General features: G+C 47.4%; 1 protein-coding gene across 2 annotated transcripts in view; it reads right to left on the reverse strand.

Moving 5' to 3' along the window:
• The window catches only part of LOC123031068 (Golgi integral membrane protein 4-like), a 35,852-nt gene that overhangs the window by 8,378 nt on the left and 3,624 nt on the right, over positions 1-23,850 (reverse strand). For both annotated transcript variants that reach the window (XM_044445519.1, XM_044445518.1), the window contains exons 3-10: positions 15,597-15,671; positions 11,181-11,230; positions 9,863-9,916; positions 4,688-4,838; positions 4,193-4,275; positions 3,428-3,577; positions 3,044-3,301; positions 2,159-2,316 (exon numbers count right to left, since the gene is read on the reverse strand). In XM_044445519.1, coding sequence (XP_044301454.1) covers positions 2,159-2,316; positions 3,044-3,301; positions 3,428-3,577; positions 4,193-4,275; positions 4,688-4,838; positions 9,863-9,916; positions 11,181-11,230; positions 15,597-15,671 — 979 coding nt within the window. The remainder of the gene's footprint in view (positions 1-2,158; positions 2,317-3,043; positions 3,302-3,427; positions 3,578-4,192; positions 4,276-4,687; positions 4,839-9,862; positions 9,917-11,180; positions 11,231-15,596; positions 15,672-23,850) is intronic.

The raw sequence follows: 23,850 nt of genomic DNA on the forward strand, positions 1-23,850 counted from the left end.
GAGCATTTATTTCCCATCTACCCTTGAGCAGAGTCTCCAATCAACCAGATTGCCATAACATTCTGCTTTTCCTCCTCAAAGCACACCAGGAGGACTAGAAACTTGTCATTTTAAATGAAAGCAGATACTTTGGGGACTGGTGGTTTCCATGACATCCACACCGAAAAGCCTATACAGGGTGATCGCAGTTGTAAAGAAAATCAATCTCACATTCCTTTCCCAGCTTTACTGATGTTCTGAGAAAAAGTTCCAAACCTGTTCATTTTCTAGTTGTCTCCTCCTTACCTGCTACTTCCCAATTATCCTATAACCTTGAAAAGGGAAAAGACAAACATTTTCGCTGCTTGGACTTTTCCCACAGAGCCTGACAGATTACTGATTAATTAGAGGAAAGCATGAGGAAGCAACATTTCCAACATTCAGCTTAACGCCTCTTAATGAGAAAGGAGCAAACATACCGGAGATCGTCACAAAACCAGAACACCTTCACACACACACACAGGATGTGTGAGGAATCCATCTTATGCAGAAAATCCACTGGTTTCAGCTGCCCAGATTCTATTATTATTATTAATTATGTTTTCAAATATACTGTTTCCTCAGCATGTTGCTCTTGGAACGGTTCACAAATAACCAAACATTAAAGCAACACAGCAAGTCCCCAGCAGCCTATACAAGAATACCAACAAAGCCAAGATGAACAACTATAACACAGAATAGACAACCCTGTGCTGAGCACAGCAGCCCCCGGTCCAAGCTCCTGGCAAGGGCCCTGATTCACCAGGGGCCCGCCACGATTTGAGCCCCAGGCAGGTCATGAAGGCTGCCGTTCTTCCAGGCCCCCCACCGCGGCCGGCACGAGCAAATGGGGAGAACCTCACCCCCAGAAATAGCAGCCAACGTGCCCACTTGCGCTTCCTGTCGGGGAAGGTTGCCGCATGCACAACCCGGAACCTGAGCGTGTTCCTGGACTCCTCATTGGCTCAGGCCACTTTGAAGGACCAGATTCGGGATGGACGGATTCGGAAAGGGCTTGTCCCACCCCAGCATACACAAACTCTGTTCGCACACAGCCTGATGTTTGTCTACCAATTCTACAATAGTGCTGCTGTGTCCTTTGCGGTACCTTTTCCCATCATCCCCACATGCCCCCAGGGCCTGGAACAGACAACACTTTCCCATGGGATGGTTTTTCCAAGAGTCATCATTAGACCTTGCAGTGTTACAGGGATGGGATCCAAACTGGCCCTGCAGTGGGGGCCATCCCCCCAATATTTTTTGACCCCACTAACTTTAGGGCAAAGAGGCAGTCATGGCACATTCTGCCTTTGGGAGCAAATAGGTCAGAGGGCTGATCTGGGCTGGAAAAGGGCCCCACTGATGGGTCAGACTCTGCTTCTCAGCCTGCAGTCCCCATCCAGCATGTGCCCAGACATGCAGGGAGCTACAATTTCTAAAAGAAAACCAACACTGCATTTCTTCGGAAACCCAAGTCTTAGCCACTGACTTTCATGAGCAGTCTGAATGGCTGGAGATATTCCTCAGCAGCTGAGTAAAGAGCTCAGGTGCTTGGGAGCATCCAGTTGCAGGGCGTGAGTCCTACACTTTCCTCCAGCCCTGGACAAATGTTGCAAAGGCGTAAACAGATCATAAACAGATCAAGCTGCCAGAATGATCGTGGCCAAGATGTCCAGCATTGGAGGGCCTCCTTTGACTGCCCGTCCAAGACAGAGTCCGTTGGTGGCAAGAAGGAAATGCTTCTTCCAAGTGGCAGCCCCCAAGAATGGAACAACTTTCCCACCACAGCCAGCCTGGAAGCAACCCTCCTCTTCTTTCAGTGTCCCTTATTTCAAGGCATGTAACCGTTCTAAGCTGGGGATGGAGGGGAAATCTATGAAGAGGTCTAATTGTATTAATCCGTCTTAGTATTTAAAGTGGTTTAAATTCCATTTGTGTTCAATGTGGTGTTTTTGCTGTTATCGTATTTTATGTTATGCATTTTATGAATTGTAAACTGCTCAGAGAACTTTGGTTATTGGGTAGTATAGAAATAAAATAGACAAATAGGTAGATGAACAACAGCCAGGCCCATGGGATGGAGGTTTCCCCGAGAGTCACCAAGCTAGCTGCCATCAACCCCTCAGCAATGCATACATACCTCTGCACTTCGGGGTCACGCTTTTCCCCCACAGATAGCTGCTTATCTAAACCCCGCGCCCCGTCGGAAGCAGGTGGGGGTTGGAAGTCAGGGGCCATTGCTTCAGTATGCAAGCTTTCCTCACTTCCCCTCAGCATGCTTTGCATTGCCTTTTCATCCTATGGAGGAAAGAAAAGGAAAGACACACCTGAACAGCAGTAGCGGAGGCAGTGTGGTGCAGTGGTTAGAACCAGTAAGACCCAATGATACTCACACCTGTACACTGGAAATAGAGAGAAAGTGAGACTGTTATCCCCCCAAGATGAACTGCCATGTGGACGGGAATTGTTCTCAAGTGCAAACTTATACATTTGGCTCATTTTGTTAGCCTCTCTAGGCTCCCCCCAGGAAGAAAGGAACAGGATGTGAGGAACACAAGAAAGGTCATCTCTAGCAAAAAGAATCTCAAATCGTAAGTCCGAAAGAAATTTTGTTTTTCTGTTTTGGAGCTCCACTGATTTTTGGCATTGAAAGTCTCATGCCTTTCATGACAGTTTGGGTTATGTGTTTATTTATTTAAAGCACTTTAGCCTATTCCGCAGCCAAAAGGAATCCTGGAACAGTTTATGTCGCTGTTGCTACATGCCAGCAAATAACAGCATGGCTGCCTGGGTCATATCGATGCCTGCAGACCTTCTCCTCTATCAAAACATGCCTACACTGGTGCCTATAACTCTCACAAGGCACCAGATACAACTGGTTTGACCGTCCTGGGGAAAGGGGTGCAGGGAGCAAACAGGAAATGAACCCTCATGCAAGCCAGATTGCTTTGGAGGGGGCGAAGAATTCTACTCAAGCAGAACCGCTCGCTTTCGCTCAGAAGGGGGACCTGGAAAATATTCTTACCTGGTTCGCGCTTTGTATGCTGTTCACCATCCTCGTGAATCGGATGATGGGCCCATCCCTTTGCAGATGCGCCTCCCGGGCCGGGCCCTGCTCGCCGAACGGCCCAGTGTCACTGTGTGGAACCTGGCCTTCGTGAAGGACTTCTCCTCTCTGGTATTTAACGTCGGGGAACTGGGCGCCCAAGGGGTGCTCTGGGACAGCAGCCGCAGCCTGTTCCGGGGGGCTCATCGGGGCTCTGGCTTCGTTGCCCATGGAGGACTAGGAAGAAGACGGACAAAGCGGTCTGGAGAAAGCAGGTGCAGAGCAGCGCTCGGACTGCTGCCCTGGGGCTCGCGGGGGCCAAGGTGGGAAGGCTTGGGAAGCGTGAGAGAAGGGACAGCTTACCTTAGGTCGGGCAAGCTGCAGCAGCCCGAATCCTGCCGCACGTTGCTCTTTGGCCAGCTGCTTCGGCTGCCCTTTGCCCATTCCCACATCCTTGAAACTCGGCATCTTCTGCAGGGTCTCCTTGAGCTGCCTGAACTCTTCCATTTGGACCTGGGAACAGGAATCAAAGAACAGGGAGCAGTGGGGAGGGAACACGTGTCTTGGACCCAAGGAACAACCCTGCAGGTCCAGGCAGTGCTTTTCAGAGATACGTCCAAAGTCTTCTGAGTTTCTTGGCTGGACCAAATTTCCGGGAATGTAGAAGTACCCAGTCTATCTAGTCAACTCCCATTTTTGTGTCTTTGCCATGAGCTCTGCCTAGCTGGCCATCTTCCTCGTCAACCCTTGGGATCTACCTGGAAGGCCTTCCCGGTCATTCCATGACCAAGAGAGTGTCCTCAAGTTACAGAATATAAGAGGGTCTCTTCAGCAGTGGCACCCACTGCCCGGAACACCCTCCTACATGCTGTTTGAGAGCTAGAAAGCTTGATGACACAGTCCTCAAAACAGCACCAAAAGATGGGTCACCCTCTCTGCAGTCTGAGGCTGGGGCAGGGCTGGGATGGAGCATTTTGGCTAGAATGAGACACCGCTTGGACCCATCTCCCCCATCGCGGTGCCTTCTAGGTGCTTTGGATTACAACTCCTATCATCCCTGGCCAGTATGGTCATGGGCGATGGGAGCAGTGGTCCAAAAACTCTGGAGGCAGCATCCGCGGAGCTTACCTGAGCATTGAGGAGCTGTGAGTGAACATCCTGGTGAGCTTTCCGAAGGAGTTTACTTTCCTCTCTCAGCTTGTGCACCGTATCTGCAAAAAACAAGAACCGAAAAGAGGCACTTGGTTTCGGAAATGGAGGCACATGCAGAAACGTTCGAGCTAATCCAGCACCTTGCAAATAATTCCCTCAGGAAACAGTTCACCAGCCGCAGGGCAATGCTCCTGTATTTTAAGAACTGGTCTAAATCCAAGCATTGCATCTTTTCCTCCTACCAGAAGCCTGCCTCACAGGCAATTTGTGGCATTCCTCAATACTATCCACTGAACAGAAAAGACACGCTTGCAACTTTCCTTCAGTGAGCCGCAGAGCCGCGGCTAAGAAATTGAGTCCACAGATCAGGAGGCCCACCGCTCCGAAGCTTGTCTGCGCCGTCGATCAGCGATGTGGCCCTGGGCAAGCCGCTCACTCTGGGCACTCGGTCTGCCCAGCTCTTCCACCTACCTTGCAAGCCCACCACCTCGCTTTCCTTCTCCCGCTGCAGCTGGGAGTACTTCTGGTTGTGGGCCTCCACAGCTTTGCGGTGCTCCAGTTTCAGCCCATTGTGTTGCAGCTGCAGATCAAGTAACTGCTTCTTGATCTCTTCGTGCTGATTCTGAACATTAAAGGGAATACAGGGGAAAGGAGGAAAGATTGGAGTGTTACAATCCAAGCCACCACAGTTGCAACCACTAGGAGAAGCACTTCAGATTGGAGTGTTACAATCCAAGCCACCACAGTTGCAACAACACTAGCTCTTCTGAGCAGGACCTCTTCCACTTGGAAGTTTTCCAAAAGGCTAGCAAGAAATGCATTTGCAATTCCATGTCTGGAAGTGCATCTCTAGCCATTAAGTGCTTTGAAATTAACACCACACTCCTGCGCATGTTTACTCTGGAGTAAGTCCCATGGCATTCAATAATACTACGCATAGGTCCACCGGTGAGCAGCTGCGATGGTCAGACAGGCATTACATATTGTCAGTGGATGTGCTTAGTCCATTCATTGCTGGAATCAGTCCAGTAAAAAGCAAGAGCTTAGTTAAACATGTGTCCAGATTACTTAAGCAGGAGATTCTGGGCAAAAAATTAATTATTTTTAATGCCTGAGAAGCCAGGGGGACTACCAAGCATAATTTTCATTAAAATGTAGAAAGAGTCCAGAGGAGGGCAACAGAAATGATCCAGGGTCTGGAAACACTGCCCTATGAGGAGAGACAGAGAGAACTGGACATGTTCAGCCTTGAGAAGAGAAGACTGAGGGGGGACAAGATATCCCTCTGTAAGTCCCTCAAAGGCTGTCACAAAGAGGAAGGTCAAGATCTCTCCTTGCTGAAGCCAGAATGCAGGACATGGAATAAATCAATTCAAATTGTGACAACCCAGATTCAGGCTGGACATCAGGAAAGGTTTCCTCACTGTCGGAGCAATAGGACAGTGGAACCAGCTGCCTGGAGAGGTGGGGGGCTCTCCCACACTAGAGACATTCAAGGTGAAACTGGGCAGCCCTCTAAGTGGGATGGTGTGAACTGGTGTCCTGCAACAGCAGGGGGCTGGACTAGATGGCCTTCTTGGCCCCTTCCAGCTCTACTCTTCCAGGATTCTGTGAAACTTTCAGGAAGTTTTTTCTGATGCTCACCCATAACCTGGACCTACTGCAAGAGACTGGGGGAGCGGGGAGAGGGGGGAATGTTCAACCTTTATTCACCCTGTTCCCCTTCATCCATTTATTCCCCACAGACATTCCCAACATCCACACGGAATGTATTGTGTGGAATAACTCACAGCTTACAAGGGGCAGAAGTTCACCTGCTGAGCCATCAATCTGCATATACAACTGGTCCGTCCCAAGTCTGGTGCAGCAAGATCCCTGGAAGTTACTATGGGAACCCCAAAGGAGGTGAATTCTGGGTCAGTGGCATGGCACAAAAGGATTTCTCTGGATACGGGAGCACCTAGCCTGGGAAAGGGTACAGAGAGAAGGGGCCCCTCCAGCACAGAAAGGCAGGAATTCTGTTTCATTGCGTGAAGCGGAGCCGCTCACATCAGCCTGCACAGTACCCATTCTTAAAATTAAACAAACGAGAATGCTTTTTCCTTTTCCAAAAATGTGGACGGCATACTCCGAATCTATTCACAACAAGGGGAAATTAATCTGTACAATGTGGTTCCAAAAAGTGAGCTCCCATGATCCCCATCCTGGCTTATTAAATTACAAATCAATAAATTTGAAATGTGAAATAAAGAAATTTAATAAGCAAAGCAAAAAGCACCCCCATCTGGGCAAGATGCTCATGTTTTGAGGCTCATGGGTGTCGAACGTGATGGCGGATTTTATTTTAGTAAAGCCATCACAAGTCTCTTCCATGTTGGGCTTTACCAAATGCCGTGATCGACTAAACCAGTGCCAGAACCAAAATGGTTACTCATGGGGACAGAGTTATTATCCACCACACTCTATGAACTATGCACTGGCAGACATCCGTGGCTTAGAAGGAATAGTTCAGACTTGCACAGCACTCCAAAAATGGGCTAGCAGTGCTGAAAAGAAAGCAAAGCCAAATCGAAAGCAAAACCAAATCAATAGCAATCGTTTTATTCCTATTTCATATAGCCTGAACCTGCCCAATCTTGGAAGCCAAGCAGGATCGGGCCCAGTTGAAATCTGGATGGGTACCTCCCAGAGAGCTTTGGGTATGGGTGATACAGAAAATTAATGTAAGAATAATTCCACGGAAGGCCAAGACACGAAATTAGCACAAAGCGGCTGTGCCAGAGACTTGGTTGGTGAAATTTTATTTGGCCTTTGGAGTGAACGCTCACCAGCCTCTGATCTCGGCACCTATGAGCACCCAAGCACAAGATACAGCGAATTCTTCCACTGTTGTATCTCATGCCCCGCATGATATCCGGCAGACTAAGTCTGGAGTTCTAGATTTAGGGTCAGGTGAGGCTGGAATGACAACTGGAGGCGACACAACCCTGCAGCCTCAGCCCCTCCCAGACCCACAACACAACCCTTTTCCCCCTGGGGCAGCCACTTGCAACTGTAAGGGAAACATGGGGACTTTGCCTTCGGATTCTGAGCACCAAAGGCGCAGGAGCTCCAGGCACGAACTCCGCCAATTCCTGTGACCTCCCAGAAGATTTTGGATGGCTGCATCTTCGCTGTCCTTTTGTGCTCAGTGGTAACAGCAAAATGCACTTGGCAGCAAGAACTAAAGTGCAAGTTTTAAGCAAAAGTTTGTCACTGTCACAGGGGGCAGAGCTGGCCTGCACCCAACGGACAAAGAGTCTTTTTGGCACCCTCTGCGGTTTGTCAATTGTAAACCTCTTTTTCCAATCACTTTCTGTGGCAGAGGCCTTGCTTGGTAGCAATATTTTGCAGGCATGCTTTATTCCATGCACAGTGGTCAAGAAATCTGCATGGATCTGCATGCAAATGCTCACACGTAGAATCATAGAATAGATGAGTTGGAAGGGGCCAGGAAGGCCATCTAGTCCAACCCCCCTGCTGTTGCAGGACACCAAGTCACACCACCCCACTCAGAGGGCTGCCCAGTTTCTTTCTGAATGTCTCCAGTGTGGGAAAGCCCCCACCACTCCAGGCAGCTGGTTCCACTGTCCTATTGCTCCGACAGTGAGGAAGCTTTTCCTGATGCCCAGCCTGAATCTGGGTTGCCGTCACTTGAATTATTCTGGGTCCTACATTCTGGCATTAGTAAGAAAAGATCTTGGCCTTCCTCTTTGTGACAGCCTTGGAGGTACTTAGAGCGATATCATGTCCCCCCTCAGTCTTCTCTTCTCAAGGCTGAACATGTCCGGTTCCCCCAGTCTCTCCTCCCTCACAGGGGCAGCGTTTCCAAACCCCGGATCATCTTTGTTGCCTTCCGCTGGACCCTTTCTAATTTCCCTGCATCTTTCTTAAAACTTGGTGCCCAGAACTAGGCACAGTATTCCAGGTGCGGTCTGACTAGCGAGGAGTAGAGAGGAACTACTGCTTCCCATGGTTTAGCAGCAACACTTCTGTTGATGCATCCCAAAATAGCATTTGCTCTTTTGACAGTTGCATTGCATTGCTGGCTTGTGTTTCGCCTATTGTCCACAATTAGCCTATTGTCCACACAATCCTACACAGCTGGGCATTGTCACCAGTGTTGTTACGGGTAGACGTTTTGCAAGGTATGTTCCAGCTCCTAGCTATTAAAATTTTGTAAATAGTACAGGACTGCTGTTCTCTGCAAACACCAAACTCAGGCATTGGATGCCCTTGAACTCTGCCCTGATCCTTGGCTTTGGAGGTCAGTGACCCTTGATTAAAGAATGGGGACACGTCTATTTTCATCTGTGGATTCTGGAACAGTATGGCATCTAAATACAATAAAACTAAATCTTCCCACTGGACTAATTGCCAAAGTGTTTCCATGCCCTGCTTTTAGCACTGGCCACCTCTTGAGCCAGGACCCCGCAGCTTCTCCTCCTACAAGAGCATAATTGTCACCATTAGCAGAACATAACAATTACCTCCAAGATTAGCCACCGGAAACCTGCTGTTATCTCTACAGAGGGCAAGCATACAAAGGCAGGTACGTTTTGGCACCTGCTGAGTGCTCACCCCCCAGCAGGAATCCTCTGACAAGTTCCCCGAATTGTTTCACCTTTCCCCATGGCCATCTAATTAGACACTGAACACTGTAGCCCAGTTCCCAAATGTACAAAACCTCGTGACTTGTGTGGGATCCACGTGCCTCGGAAAAGATAGTTTCTTCCAAGCTATGCAGATGCTTAAGAGGATGAGCGCTTCAGTGGCAGTGCAAGGACGGGTGGAGCAACTCGTGAATGGCAAATTGAGAGCTGCCCGAGAATAATTGAACCAGAGTGAATAGCTCTGATGAAGCCTTAGCACTGTTTAGTCAGAGACGTGTAACTAACAGAGAGTAGCACTGAACGCTGTGACAGATCGCTACGGCTTTTCTCACCCTCCGTCATTCTGGCTAATCCAAAAGGTTTTAAGGGGTTTTTTCCTCTGTTCTCACAGTCACATTTTTTACTTTCTATTTTTCCTTCCTTTTTTTAAGTTTATAATGTTCACTTCTATACGCTTTTAACAATTGTGGTTTTATTATTGTATTTTATGCTATTATGCTATTTTATACTATGCAAGCCATCCTGAGCACTTGCACAGAAGGACAGGATATAAATATTTGTAATAAAGAAAGAAAGAAATGATTTCAATTGGTAGACATAACCACATCCTGTTAAATCCCATAATTTAACCTTGCAGAGTAAAAGATTATTTCCTCTGCTCCGATTCTCCACCACTTGATTTCCTCGAATGGCTCCAGTTTGACTTTATGCAAGAAAGAAATTTTGCAATCCACCCTTTCCACACCAACCCTAATTTTATGCGCTTCTGCCAGTAATGCTTGTATGCAGGTTTCAGAAAGTCGTTCAGCTGGATTAAAAAACAAAACAAAACAGGGAAACCCACAGCATGGTCCAGATCTTAGCCAGGAGCTTGGGACCCTCAAAAAGTTATGGGTCTCCAATTCCAATCAGCTCTAGCAGGCACGGATAAGCGTTAGGGAAATGGGCCACCAATGGAAGAGAACCACATCGAAGAAGCTACTTATCCACTTACCTTCAGTATCTTATGCTGAGTGCTCAGGGCACCATACCGGTTCATGGAATCTTGCTGTAGTGAAGAGAGAGGACGGTTTATCAGAAGGACATAGTCCAGAAGATAACACATCAGAAATCCCTAATTTTCAATAAAGACACTTAAGAGAGCCAGTGTGGTGCAGTGGTTGAGAGTGTGGGACTGGGGCTCAGGGGATCCGGGTTCAAGTCCCCACTCAGCCATGGAGCCAGCTGGGTGACTTTGGGCCAGTCAGACTCTCAGCCCAACCTACCTCACAGGGTTGTTGTTATGGGGATAAGATGGAGGAGGAGAACGATGTAAGCTGCCTTGAGCCCTTTGTAGGAAAAAGGCAGGATATAAATCAACAGATAAATAAATAAAAATAAACAAATAAATTTGAATAAGACAGGAGGAAGCTGGTGGAGAGCCAAGCGCATACTTGGAGCATAGGAGGGCCTGGGAACACCACGTTGCTGAGCCCAGTTTATCCCCTTATCCTCCCAGTAAAGACCAGCTATTCATTTTGCCAAGCAAATAATTCACACACGAGGCACAGCTGTCTCCTCCCCTTGCGAAGCAACCTCACGACATGGCAGAGGAGGAGCAAGCCATACCCAAATTCCACTGCTAAGAGAAAATTCTGGATAAACGCACCATCAAGCCCCTTTCCCCACAGTTTATTTATTAGAGTCACACCCCACCTTCTGCTTCATGAAAGTGGCTTATGTCATTCTCTTCCTGCTGCTCTCTATTTGATCCCCACAACAGCAACCCTGTGAGGTCGGCTGGGCTGAGAGCCTGCGACTGGCCCAAAGTCACCCAGTGGGCTCCATGGCTGAGCGGGGACTCGAACCCAGGTTGCCTGCGTCCCAGCCTGTGCTCTTAACCACGACACCAGACTAGCTCTCAATTTGACTTTTCCTTCCAAAATGGCGCCCCGAGAATGGGAAGGCCCAGGGGACTGGCCAAGGCTGGGGGCAGCCCGTTCAGACCCCTGCATCTGACATCTCTGCACAATTCCCCGCTACCATCTTCTTGCTTTCTATGACACCTTAGAGTCCTTAGGTAGTTGCAGACATAGGTAATGTGACAGTTAATTTGTTTGCCACTTCACCTGTGCATAGTTCAACCAGGAATCTGATGGGCCCAAAGCAGCTGCTGGGAAATGCATGAAAAATTAATTGCATTTGGGACCCAACTCAAGTTAGCAATCTGGTTAATCCAGCGTAACAAGAGGGTTAAAGGACTTTCGTCGCTTGTAGGCAAAATTCTCTCACTCACAGGCATGCATGCTAGAAAGAAATCTGTTTTACCCCACCTTTTCTTTGTTCAGGGCTTCCTGGGCCTCCAGTTTATACACTAAGAAATCTGAAAGGCAAGAAAGATATTGCAATATTAGTCGGATGGAATTTACTGGAATCTGGTTTACATTTTAAAGAGGAAGCCAGCCAAGGCCTATGAACTTAATAGGATGGAATGTACCCACTATTTAAAAAAAAAAAATCTGGAAAAGCAAATAAAAACTCAGTCTTGAAAACTCCAGAGGGTCCCTCCTTTACTGATTGGGTGTAAAAGAGATATTTAGGCATGGGAACTATCAGTCTTTAATGAAATAACTTCCATAATGCCTACATTGTCGGGGCAAAACCCTTTCCAAGAGCAACTGTTGGAGCAAATTGCTATTTACTATTTAAGGTTTATATGAAAGTAACATGAAATATTAATACAACCACAATCTCAAATGAAAACATTTAAACATGATGTCATTAGAACAGTGCAGTGAGACCAAGTGGGGAAAATCAAGCATTTCAAAGCAGTCTGAAATAAAAAACAGCTTTCAAGTTCTGTTTCGGGTACGTGCGAAGCATATGTATCTCCTAGACAGAAATTTCCAGAAGTACGGGGCCATGGCCAAAAAGGCCGTCTCTCATACTTCATGGGCTTTTGTCTTTTTTCTTTTTTTAAAGATGAAATTATTTTAATGTTTTTATTTCCTAGTGCATGTTCGTTCATTGATCATGCCATGATTTGCCTTGCAAAGATAGATACCTGAAATAAGGGCTAAAAAAATTCTCTACTTTTTACTGCCAGTCCTTATCCGCGCTTGTGTTTAGATTTGTTGCCTGTCAAGTTTCTTTTTTTTAAATAAGTTTTATTTGAAAAATTATAATCCTAAAAAAACAGAAAGAAAACTTCAAACAACATCCATCATCAAAAACGTCGGGCCCGCTGGGTCAGCCCCCACACCCTTCTTTTTCCATTTATGATAACTTAAAAAACATCTAAATCTATGCAAAGTCCCATTTCTCTAGCCAATAATAACAAGAGTATGAGCCTTTGTCTTGAGTTCTCCAGGCTGATCTCAAGACCAGGGCAAGTCCATATAGGTATAAGGGAGCCTTCAAATACTCTGGTCACAAGCTGCTTAGGGATCGAAAGATAATTGCCAGGACTTTACATTGGATCCAGAAATGAATAAATAATCCACATATGCTCTACCCACTAGGTATCCCTCCCAGTATTCTTGGTGCCTCAGAATAATCCAAGCACCACATTAGGAGTGAAGAAGCTGTATTTGCACTAGGATTCAGCCTGAACTTTTACAGAGCTGTCCATGGTACTGAATTCTATTCCCAAAATACCATGGACCACTCCTTAAAGGGCTACAAACTGGAGGGGAAACCCTGACCATTGACACTGGCCTGCTTACAGGGCTGTTGTAGAGATCAAGAGACAATGTATAGGAACCAAGAACATGTTCTGGTCGTGATTTGAATGCTCAGCAATGATGATAATGGCAGGACTATTTCTATTGGCGACATACAGGTGTGTGAGGGGGTGTCACACGGAGGTGGGTCGAGACCTGTTCTCCCCTGCAGAGGAAGGCAGGACGCGCTCCAATGACGCAAAGCTCAGGGAACCAGGGTTCAGTTTGGATGCCAGGAAGCACTTCCTGACAGTCAGGACCCCCAGGGTGTGGAATGGGCTCCCACAAGAGGTCGTTGAGGCCCCATCGGTGCGGGTGCTCAAGGACAGGCTGGACATGATGCACATGGTGGGCATGTCATGAGCGGAGCCAGGGGTCAGACTAGATGGCCCGGGAGGCCCCTTCTGACTCGCTCTGTTTCTATGTTTCTTTTTAGACGTGATTCCATCTGAATCCATGGACCAAGTTTATGATCAACCTTAGAAATCTCCTTAAAAGGACAGGCACAAATTTGCATGAGATGCACATATGCAAATACCCCTATCTGTGCATGACAATAGATATTATGTATTGATATAATTGATCAACTGCCCAGAGAGCTTTGGCAGTGGAGCAGTATAGAAATGTTTTCTTCCCTCTTTTCCGGTATTGCTTTGCTCTGCGTCCAGATGCTAGCAGTGGAAGGGCAACTTCGAGGCCCTCCAATCCTTCCCAGAGATGTTGTTGGAGGGGGGCTCGCAAGGGACCGAGCCCCCAGTCTTTCTTCTGGAGCCCTGAATCTCTCTGTGTCCTTCTGCCTCTCCACTGTCCATCCGTGGCTGCTTGCTGAAATAGAGGGCTGAGGGCCCTCGTGATCTCTAGAGCATCTTCTATTCCTGGGAGAGCTGCCCTTTCGCATGTACAAGCTCCCTCTTCTTCTGCTGCCCCACTCCCAGACCCCTCCGCCTGAGGTTTCTCCTGAGATCAAGCATCTTCTTCTCCCCTATTATCCACACATCCCTTTTAGAAATACAGGGGTCCTTAGGAGACAGGATCTTTAAAAACACAACACACCACCAGACTTTAAGCACATGTAACTTGGCATATTTTGTTGTTGCTAGTTGTGAAGGTGCGTCCAACCCATCACAATCCCATGGACAACATTCCTCCAGGCCTTCCTGTCCTCCACCATCCCCCGGAGTCCACCCAAGCTCACACCGACTGCTTCAGTGACCCCATCCAGCCACCTCATTCTCTGCCATCCCCTTCTTTTGCCCTCAATTGTTCCCAGCATCAGGCTCTTCTCCAGGGAGTCCTTCCTTCTCATTAGGTGGCCAAAGTATTTGAGCTTCATCTTCAGGATCTGGCCTTCTAAAGAGCAGCCAGGGTTGATCTTTTCTTGGACTGACCGGTTTGATCGCCTTGTGGTCCAAGGGACTCGCAGGGGTCTCAAAGCACCACAATTCAAAGGCCTCAAATCTTTGGTGCTCAGCCTTCCTTATTTATTTATACTGGGATTTATATCCTGCCTTTTTCCTACAAAGGGCTCAAGGCAGCTTGCATCATTCTCCTCCTCCATCTTATCCCCACAACAACAACCCTGTGAGGTAGGTTGGACCGAGAGTCTGTGACTGGCCCAAAGTCACCCAGGTGGATCCATGGCTGAGCGGGGCCTCAAACCCGAATTGTCTGAGTCCCAGTCCCATGCTCTTAACCGCGACACCACACTGGCTCTCACACCACACTGCCTCTCAGTGTGGACCTTATGGTCCAACTTCCACATACAAACTGGTATATTTGGTCCTTTTTCCTAGATCTTTCCAGGACATGGCAGCACCCCTAAAAGCCTTTCCTACGGAGGGTTTTTATCTCTAAACCAGCTTGGACTGGACCAGCCTCCTCTAGAATTCCAGGATGCTTCCAAGCAAGGGCTAGTCCTTTGTCAAAAGAGAGGAGCGTCCACTGGAAAGCTGGACACCTGGTCATTCTACTGCACCCTGAATTAGACATTCAGAAAACACACACAATCCATCTTTCACAGCTTCTTCTCCAAAAGTCAAGCAAAGCAGAGACTAAGCGGCCGGCACCGTTTGGCAGGATGCAACATTTTTATTTATGATGATTAGCAATCCTGGCAACCCTCCCAAAAGCCCTCAACAAACACACCAATTGCCATATTGATCTCTGGCAATCGCTTAAGACACACGAGTTGAGCTGGCCTCGTAATAAATTGCGGCGTTCTGCCTTTCTAAAGGGGAGCTGCAGCTGGGGACTGCTAATGGAAGCTGGAGCATTTGAGCTCAAGGCTTGGATAAGGGAACTCAGGAGGAAAACCTGGAGATGCAGCAACGGAGGCCAGATCAGGGGCATAACCAAGACCAAGGCTGGCCCTAGGGATTTTCCTGGTCTCACGGCAAAGGACAAAGGGTGCCCCCCTCCCCCGAAGTGACTGGGTCAAAGCCGAAAGGACACTCAGCTGTGGATGTATCTGGTGGTGAAAGGAAAGTCCGATGCTGTAAAGATCTATACTCCATAGGAACCTGGAATGTAAGATCCATGAATCACAGCAAGCTGGACGTGGTCAAGCATGAGATGAACAATTGACAGCAAAAGGGGAAGGGGATGGCAGAGGATGAGGTGGCTGGATGGAGTCACTGAAGCAGTGGGTGTGAGCTTAGGGGGACTCTGGGGGATGGTGGAGGACAGGAAGGCCTGGAGGAGTGTTGCCCATGGGGTCATGATGGGTTGGACACGGCTTCACAACTAACACAACAACTGCAACAACTAATTCCATACAATGAAATTGACTAGTAACGCTGGACAGGAGAGCAGCAATGGTGCAAGGACCACCACAGCCTCTGGGGGAGAGGATGAGTTTCGGGGCTGCAACAGGGGCATGCGGCTTGGCCCTCCAACTGCTCATCGCTGCCTGCCCGCCCCCCAGACTCATGCGACCTGCTGGGCTGGCCTTCGGAAGACATGGATGGGCGCCACCTCTTACCAAACAGCCCTTTCAGCAAACCACACCACTTGGGCCAGAAAGCTCACCTTCCTTCGTTTTCTTGTGCTCCCCTCGCTCCTTCTGCAAGGATCGTTCGAGCCGAGATCGGTGTTCATAGACGACTGAAAGAACAAGCCACAAAGGCAAAAGAAAAGAAAAAACATGCATTAATGCTATGCAAGCAAATGCTTTGTCGTTTATTTATTTATTTGGGATATTTCTAACCCGTCCAATCACTCTGCGTCTCTGGACGGCTTGCAGATTCAATAAATACAACAATATAAAAGATCATAAATATCCCCCAAACAATAATAAAACTAATAACCCACAACGAAAGCAAAAGATAATTAAAATCTTTTGTAAGTTGTGTAGAGTCTTGCCCAGAAAAATTGGGGCCCTTTCAATGGCCAGTGAACAACCCCAAATGTGGTTTGCATGTTGTCTGAACCCTGTCACAGAGAAGAATATTCTTGAAACGGGGCCAGAGATGGGGGAGGAAGGCTCAGTGAAAATGCTTTGGGGATGCAGTCTTTAAAACCCCCAAAACTGCATGCAAAAACAAATCAGTGCCTCAACAACACCAGCAAGATGCAAATCAGCCTATGCAGCCCCTGGCAGGAGAAGCAATAAATATTCCCCCCGTAACTAAAGGACAAAATTTTCTCCAAGGAGAAGATGAGCATTTGATCCTCCGGTTATTCAGCACCATGCATTCTGATCGCATTTTCCAATCACTTTATAACTCTCAGTCAGCTGCAGTTTGCCTGCTCAGATCGCTTGGTTTGCTGGACTACACTCCCAGCTTAGAAGTTCTTCCTCTGTGGATAAAAGCTGCTTTCCAGTTTAGGTTTTATGCCAAGGTTTGCAGAAGTTCTGAATTAAAAAAAAAAAAAAACCTTTGCAGGGGGAAATATAAAGGGGGGACCCCAAATAGGCTAGGTAGTACTTGGCAATCAGCTCAGTGTCGATGCTGATTGGTTCTTAAAACACAATGGACAGGATGGAACGGAGTATCTTGGATAAGGTCCTTGGAACCCAGAGCATTTTGCTGCAGGTTCCGCTTGTTCTTAAAGAATTCTCAGATTTTCGGTGGCATCCTGGTAAGTTTCTGTTAGCTATGGTTGATAAAGATATTATTGTTAAAAAAACCTTGATGTAGTTTCAAGAAGAAAGCCAAACATATTTAAAACAAAGGCCTGACTTTCCTGTGCTCAAGGAAATAGGAAACCATCTATAACTTCAGCTGCAAGTTTAAAAAATGAGAAGAAATAAAGTTATTTCAGACACGTCTGTCCAAGACGACATTTAAAAATAATTTTTAAAACATCTTAGTACATCAATGTCTGGAGGCGAATACAGTTCTTGCATGCACGGCTTCTAGCAGTCTGCACTTGGTGAACTTTTAAGGACATTCAGAAGATAAAGAGACAACCCCAATTCATCTTGGAAGCAGAACGAGAGTAGTGCTGAAAACCAAAGCTTGCTTCTCCAGCTGAATATAATCTGCACTTCTGGGCTTCTGCCTTTTCTCCCTCTCTCTGCTGAGCAAAAAAGTCTCCAGGCTTTCCTTTTAACTCTTGGACACTTGACAATGGCTTTCAGAAAGCTCTAAATTGGATGTCACACCGTGCCCTGAGGAGCACGAGGCTCTCTGAAAAAGCCAGGCCTGGGAATCTCTGATGAGGCCCTGAAAAAACTCCAGTCAATGGGATAGGACTCAGATCTCAATTTCAAGCTACACCACTGCAGGGCTGTGTCTGCTGGAAGCTGACTGCCAGCTCTTAGGACAGGGGGAATCTAGGGACCTGTTCCCAGACTATTCCCAGGACGGTGTTTTCTAGGATGTGAAACAGGACCAGGGAAGACATATAAGCAGTGAAGGTGAGAAGAGCCAGTCAAGTATGGAGCACAGATAGCAAGTTTAAGAGCAGCATACTGAGGACTAGAAACATGCACATTAAAAATACTTTTTAATATGCATAGCCCTCACCTATAGTCCTAGTAGGTGAAAAGCTGAGATTTTCCAGCTGGAAAACTGCTTTTGTAACCAAACGCTGTGGCTTCTCTGCATTTCCCTACTGACACACAGCCTCACACTTTTATGCAATTTTGCCTGGGAGCAAATTTCTGGCATTTTAGCACCAGCTGCAAGCGGCCTCAGAGACCCGAAGATGGAAAATCGCCCCCATTCTCCTGATTTTGTCTCCAAATTAGAGCAAAGCCTATTTCTCTTCCCTGCACCCACCCCTCTTCAGCTCCCTTTCCAGGGCCTCGCCAGAACCAACCTGCCACCGCACGAGCCTCTATTTTGAGCTGCATACCACAAAGTCTCGCCAGACTTAACGTGACAGGATACAAACAAGGCCTTTGGGAATTCATCCCAAGGCGTGCAAGTCCTTAACACACCGCAGACATGTCACAACTCTGCCCTTAACACATTACTCTTCTCCTGGTACCTTGGCAAGGTTAGAAGTGGCATTTCTGAGCAGAGAGGAAAGATCAGCGATAGTCACAAGGAAGCCAGGTATCTGCAAAAGATTTTGACCCACAGTTCTGTAGCAGTTCCCAAGCTGCTTGGGCCCCACAAGCTTGCTGGTCGGGGCTGACCTTCGAGAAGATAATGTTTTAATTGTGCAGCCAGGGTGTTTCCAGGTTTTAACTGTATTTGTATTATATTTATTTCCGTGCGCCATCCCGAGGCTATATAGCAAGGGGACGGCATACAAAAACTTTAAATAAATAATAAATAATAATGCAGATCTAGTCACAGAAAAATAGGAACTAACTAGTGGCTGAAAATGTGCATTTCTGCTCACAGTCTGAGGTGTGAAAACATGCATCAGGGGAATCTTGCATTTTCAGAATTGTGCCAGCGCAGATTGGAGCAAGAGAGCACACACACAAGCTTGGGAATGGGAAACTGATCCAATTCCACCAAGGAGGGTGGATGGACTGTCGACAAAAAGCAGGCAGAAGGGACTGAACGAAATCCCAAAATCTAAGACTGTAGTAGTCGGACAGTATATATGAGAAGCTTTAACAAATAAAATCTGTGCATCCCTAAACCATACCCATCCTGACTTCAGTGTTGAAGGAAGAGCATCGGATTCTGGGCAAAAATAGCATGGCACCAAGTGAGGTGGATGCTAGGAAGCTACAACATGTCAGAGTGCAGGATGATGTGCTATGTAGTTTGCCCCCGCTCCCAAAGCTAGCTTGCTCTCATCCACCGAGGTGGAGTTGGATGCCCAGTTTCCCTGATGCTGGACAGCTTGTTATCTCCATAGAAGAACCGCTGACACGGATAATCCGATGCGAAAAGAGCGAGAGAGAATTGTGCGCAGCGTGGAAAAGTGGCTTCCATCCCAAGCCAGCAGGCAGGGAAGAGCAAAGCTGCAATATGAGCGAGCTGGCCCCAGTCCCATCCAGCCAATCTGAGCAGCTCCTGAAATGCATCTTTTAGAAATCCCCCTGGAGCGATCGCAGGCAAGCAGGGCTCCTTCTCTTCCGCACCGTTCCCAATGAAGCCGATGCACAAGCAAATGGCAGAAGAAACAAGCGATCCCTGCAGGTTTGCTACACAGACGTGCGTCTGTTCACCAGTTCGGATATGGGGCCGTAGCGAGCATTTCTAAAGCAGAGGCAAGTTTCATGCTTATGTTTCCCCCAAATCTAGCTGACCTCCAGAACACTTCGCTCTAGGTGATGCTTGGAATCTGAACTTTTTACAAACACTTGAATTAAAACCATGTTTCGTGATCTGCCGCCTGATCACATCTTTCCCCGAACCGGCAACAGAGCTTGGTAAAACATTTTGACTGCTGTTTAAGCCCCAGCGAGCCATTCCACGCTATTCTGCTTTTCGTAGACAAGAAGTGTTCAACAGTAAATGACTGCAAGCGGTCATCACTGGGTGAGGGGATCTGGGGGTGAGGGAAATATTGCCTCCTCAACCGTTTTTGTAAATGGTTGTTTCAGCTTCTATGCATCTCAGGATTCACTTGAGCATGGGGATCGCTTCCTTGCATTTCTCAGAAGCCTCATTTCCATGGGATGCGCCGCCACACACGTTCAGGATTAGGGGCTACAGACACACGTTTGAGAAGGAGCATTTCTAAGGTTGTACCAGCCAGCGCTTGCTCATTTTTAAGCTGGTCTGTGCCCAATGCCCCCTCGGCAGATTGGATTAGAGGACCTTTGGGGGTCTCTCTCGCTGCACTGTTCTATTCTAGGAAACTGAAGCCAGCTGGAAAAGCAGGGTGAGCCCCCCTGTAATAATTACCAGAACTGGCAGCGGGCCAGAATTCCTGAGCTAGCGACTGGATGCCGTACTAAGCAAGCAAATATAAAAACCCTCTGATTGCTACAAAGCAGTCCTGATCAGAGGAGTTTCCTGTTCTTTTGTAGAACAGGGGGAAATGGATGCCATTCTCCATCGTGTGGGTTCATTTTGTGGATAAACTCAGTCTAATTTGGGACTAACGAGGAAGCCCAGTGAGGAGGAGGAGGAGGAGGAGAACGGGGGGAGCCAAAAAGTTGGATCCTATCCCCTACAGGTCCATCCATTCAGATCTCTTTTTACCTCCCCATCCCGGTGGCAGCAAGAACAAGAAACAGGGTAGAAGAGAGAGGAGTACCGTCCTGGCACTATCGCAGGCAGTCCAGTATAAAGTAATTTTGCAGGCCATAAAGTAATTTTGACCTTATGCCTTTGAGCAGTTGGAGCAGTGATGAAATAGCTTGAAAGGCACACTCCGCACAATTGTTTTGTCCACCCAAGGCAGCACTTCAAATCTTCATGGCCAAAGAGAAATGCGCAGACACCTCTGCCCATAACTACATGAAGAAGCCTCACCTGTCCCTTTGAGGTGTCCTGGTCAAACAGGTTTTGCAGGTTTAAAAACCGCAAAAGCCTACCAGACCTATTTTCACTAGAGAATCTTTTTTTAAACTTCTGCTGATTCAACAGATGGGCACATGGCTGTCCGACTCCAGTTGCCGATTCCTGCCACGAGCCAAAGCAGAAACCTGGCTTCCAAATTAGAAGCAGAAAGTTGAAGGAGAAGACCTAGAAAACTCTCTGCGTGATCACAGCCTGGGCAAAGCGAGTTCTTTAAATAGCCACCTTCCATGGGCAGTCCCGGATGAGATGTTGTGTACATCCTCTTGACAAATGCCAGACTAAAATAGGAACATGCTGTTGGACGCATGTGCTCTATAACACAAGAGTTAGCATACAGGATGTTTGGGATGAGCCTGAAGAGGCTGGTGAGCAGAAATGAACCTCAAGGAAAGTTCAGGAGTTACAGCTCAAATTCAGAGAATGCCATTTGCCACAGATGGAGCACATGAACCCCCAAACAGCACAGATTTCTTAAAGAGACACTCGCCCCTGGCCCAGCTTGTCTTCAGCACCCAGCACATGTGAAGTGAAATGTTGCATTGACAATCTAGAGCTAACAAAATTCTGCTTCTACTCTTTCTGCACTTCCAATGAGCGCAGAGTTGTATGGGGAATGCACCAGAATGTCTCCATTTATCTCTTAAGAATCAAGTTTCTAGTCCTTGTGCTTAGGAAGCCGATTTAGAAAATGCACCAGCACCATCTTCAAAGAAATGTCTCTTTCTAGCTTCTTTTCATGGACTTCCACTGAAGTGTTTTTTCTATCCCCAGAGTTATGCTACATCCATCGTGGCATTGTGTGCCATGATTTGACAGAAGCATAGTAACCACAACTGAGGGTTCTGGAATCTTGGCTTTTGAGAAAAGTAAAAAGGTAAGTTGCTAGTCCTTATGGATGTGGATTTGGAGTTGAGATTTTAGTAGGTATTGCTCACACCATTTCAAGGCAGAGGAGTGATGGTGGAAGGTTGGGTAACTGGAGACAGGACTTATTAAGTTAATAGCCCACCTTTGCACCAGGAAAATGGTCTTCAAGACTGATAATATCTTGCTTCTCCCAATCCCTGGCAAAAATCAGAGAATGGAAGTTATGCAAGAAAGCAAAAACAAATTGCAACATAAATGGTACCAGACAGAAGCAATTCTGCCTATTTGTTGAACTTGCAAAGACACGAACCATGGTGAGTATTACACTTTTGTTCTCTCGTTTTATTTTCAAGTTTGTACTCACTTTTCATATACTGTAACTTTGTATATTTCCATCTCTTATCCTGAGGTATTTTATTTGCTTCAAAACATTGGCTTGAGTTTCGTAATCAATTTTGTTGTACCAATGTTTGCTCAGTTGGTTAAACTTTCATGGACAGGGTGCAGAATTCACCGCACCTGAATACAGAATGAAATTGCACTGTGTATCTATTTAAGCTAACATTCACAACCTTGCCCGTTCTGAAGCCAAGAGGGAGGCTTTATCTAGACCTCTGCAATGGGGTTTGTGAGCATGTACAGAGTGCCGTTTGCTTAATATCATGTATCCACTGACTCTCCTTTGGAAAGGCAGAATTTTCAGCACCAAAAACTGCCATGGTCACCAGCTCCATCCACTCAGTCCTATCTACCCTCCTGAAGATTAAAACCAGATGCTGACTCCCTGTCGGCCTGCCAAAGGCACTTTGAATCAGAGATGCCGGGATGCCAAGCTCAGGACCACCAACAGACAGAGCCTGTGACTTACCAGGAGCCCTGCCCCCTGCCAAGTTTGCACGTCAGAAGTCGCATATCCCAGAAATTCTTGAGCTGCTGCAGAGAGAGCTCACATCGGAAGCCCTATAAGATCTTTAACCCCTCTCCTGGAAAGCCAAGCGGAGCATCCACCTCTGGAAGTCCCTCCGCACCCGTGCAGTCCCATTGTGGAAACCTGGAAGATGCTCAATAAAAGAAGTGTTTGGCTGGGGCAAGGACAGCTTTGCCCAGCCCTGGGGAAACTCTTACCTGGAAGTACCCCGATTCTTCCCCTCAAACAACTCCCGCCTGGGAATGCCCCCCCTTTTGGGGGCCGCCCCTTTAGCTCTCATTGCAACATGCCAAGAAGGAAGAGCCAGACACCCACCCTCAATTCAGAGAGGGGTTGTGTGTGTCGAAATATGTTCTTCTCCACCTTGGTATTTCAAAGCTCCAGAGCTTGATCTCCCAGAAGGAAGCCACAACTACATCCAGAAGGATAGATACATTTAAAATCCTGCTTAGCCACTACCTAGGCTCCAAAAATGCAATATCCAAAACAAACAGGCAATAAAATGACTCCTGAGCCTTCAAGGCTGAATTCCAGTCCTCTGAAGAGCAACCCTGGAGGGAAACCCTATTGACTTCAGTGGCAGTTGCTTCTAAGACACACTGAAGACCCGAAGATCTCCAAGCAGCTGGAATGAAGACCTCCACTGTCAATCAGAAGGACACACGGTCTCACAAAGGAGGGAAACACCAGTGGAGACCCCAGCAAAGAGAAGGAAAGGTGCTTCCAGCCACTCTGTATTTTCCTGTTTCTGACTGCCACTGCAAAAACCTGCCCTGAAGATAGCAAAGTTTCACAGCCCCATGACCACGTCACCGGCTGGCTGGAGCAAGACAAGTCTTGCCAGGATGCACCCCAGAAGTTCTCCTCCAAGAAACAGTTGGCCCTTTCCCCATGAACTGGTCCTCAAGTTTCCACGCAGCCTGCCACAAACATCTCTTCCCTGATGTTTCCTCTCTCGAGGTGGCTTTTCCAGCTCAAGGACCACATTCCATTTTAGAGAAGCTTTTGGGGATGCCCAGCAGGGTCCAGACCCCTCCCAAGCCAGCATATTTCCGCTTAAACTTCTTCCTCACAGTAGCTAAGCCTTTCAGCCTTTGTAGCACGGGAAAATAAGACCTGAATGCACAGAAAGCACCAAGCAGCTGGTAGTCGACACAACCACAACCTGCAAAGTTCTGCAGACACAGATCTGGCCCCCAAGCCTGGGCCTGCACCCTTGGTCCACAAACCTATTTTGGGAAAGGTGAAGAGTTCCAGAGATGCTCCTCCAAGCCATAATTCCACACACCCCTTATTCAAAGTGGACTTTCTCGTGTTGTGTATACATGTGAAGTTGTGAGCCATACTGTGTTAAACCGAAATATGAAGATGAGCTATTTGATCACTAAAGCAACCACATGGGCCTGAAAAGTCAACCAATAGGAAGAGCCAGCTTTATTTTTCTGGACAGACCAGGGGCTGTGAAGACTGAACGGGAAGGACCTCAGAGTTACAGGCACGCATCCTTACACAACGACAGTGCTCACAATAACCCACTTTCAAGAGCTGAGCCATCGAACTGTGGGTTATTGTTGAAACATGGGGGCATTTGCTGTCTGAACCC

This window comes from Varanus komodoensis, unplaced genomic scaffold (genome assembly GCF_004798865.1).
Source record: "Varanus komodoensis strain SLA01 unplaced genomic scaffold, ASM479886v1 scaffold48, whole genome shotgun sequence".
NCBI lineage: Eukaryota > Metazoa > Chordata > Lepidosauria > Squamata > Varanidae > Varanus > Varanus komodoensis.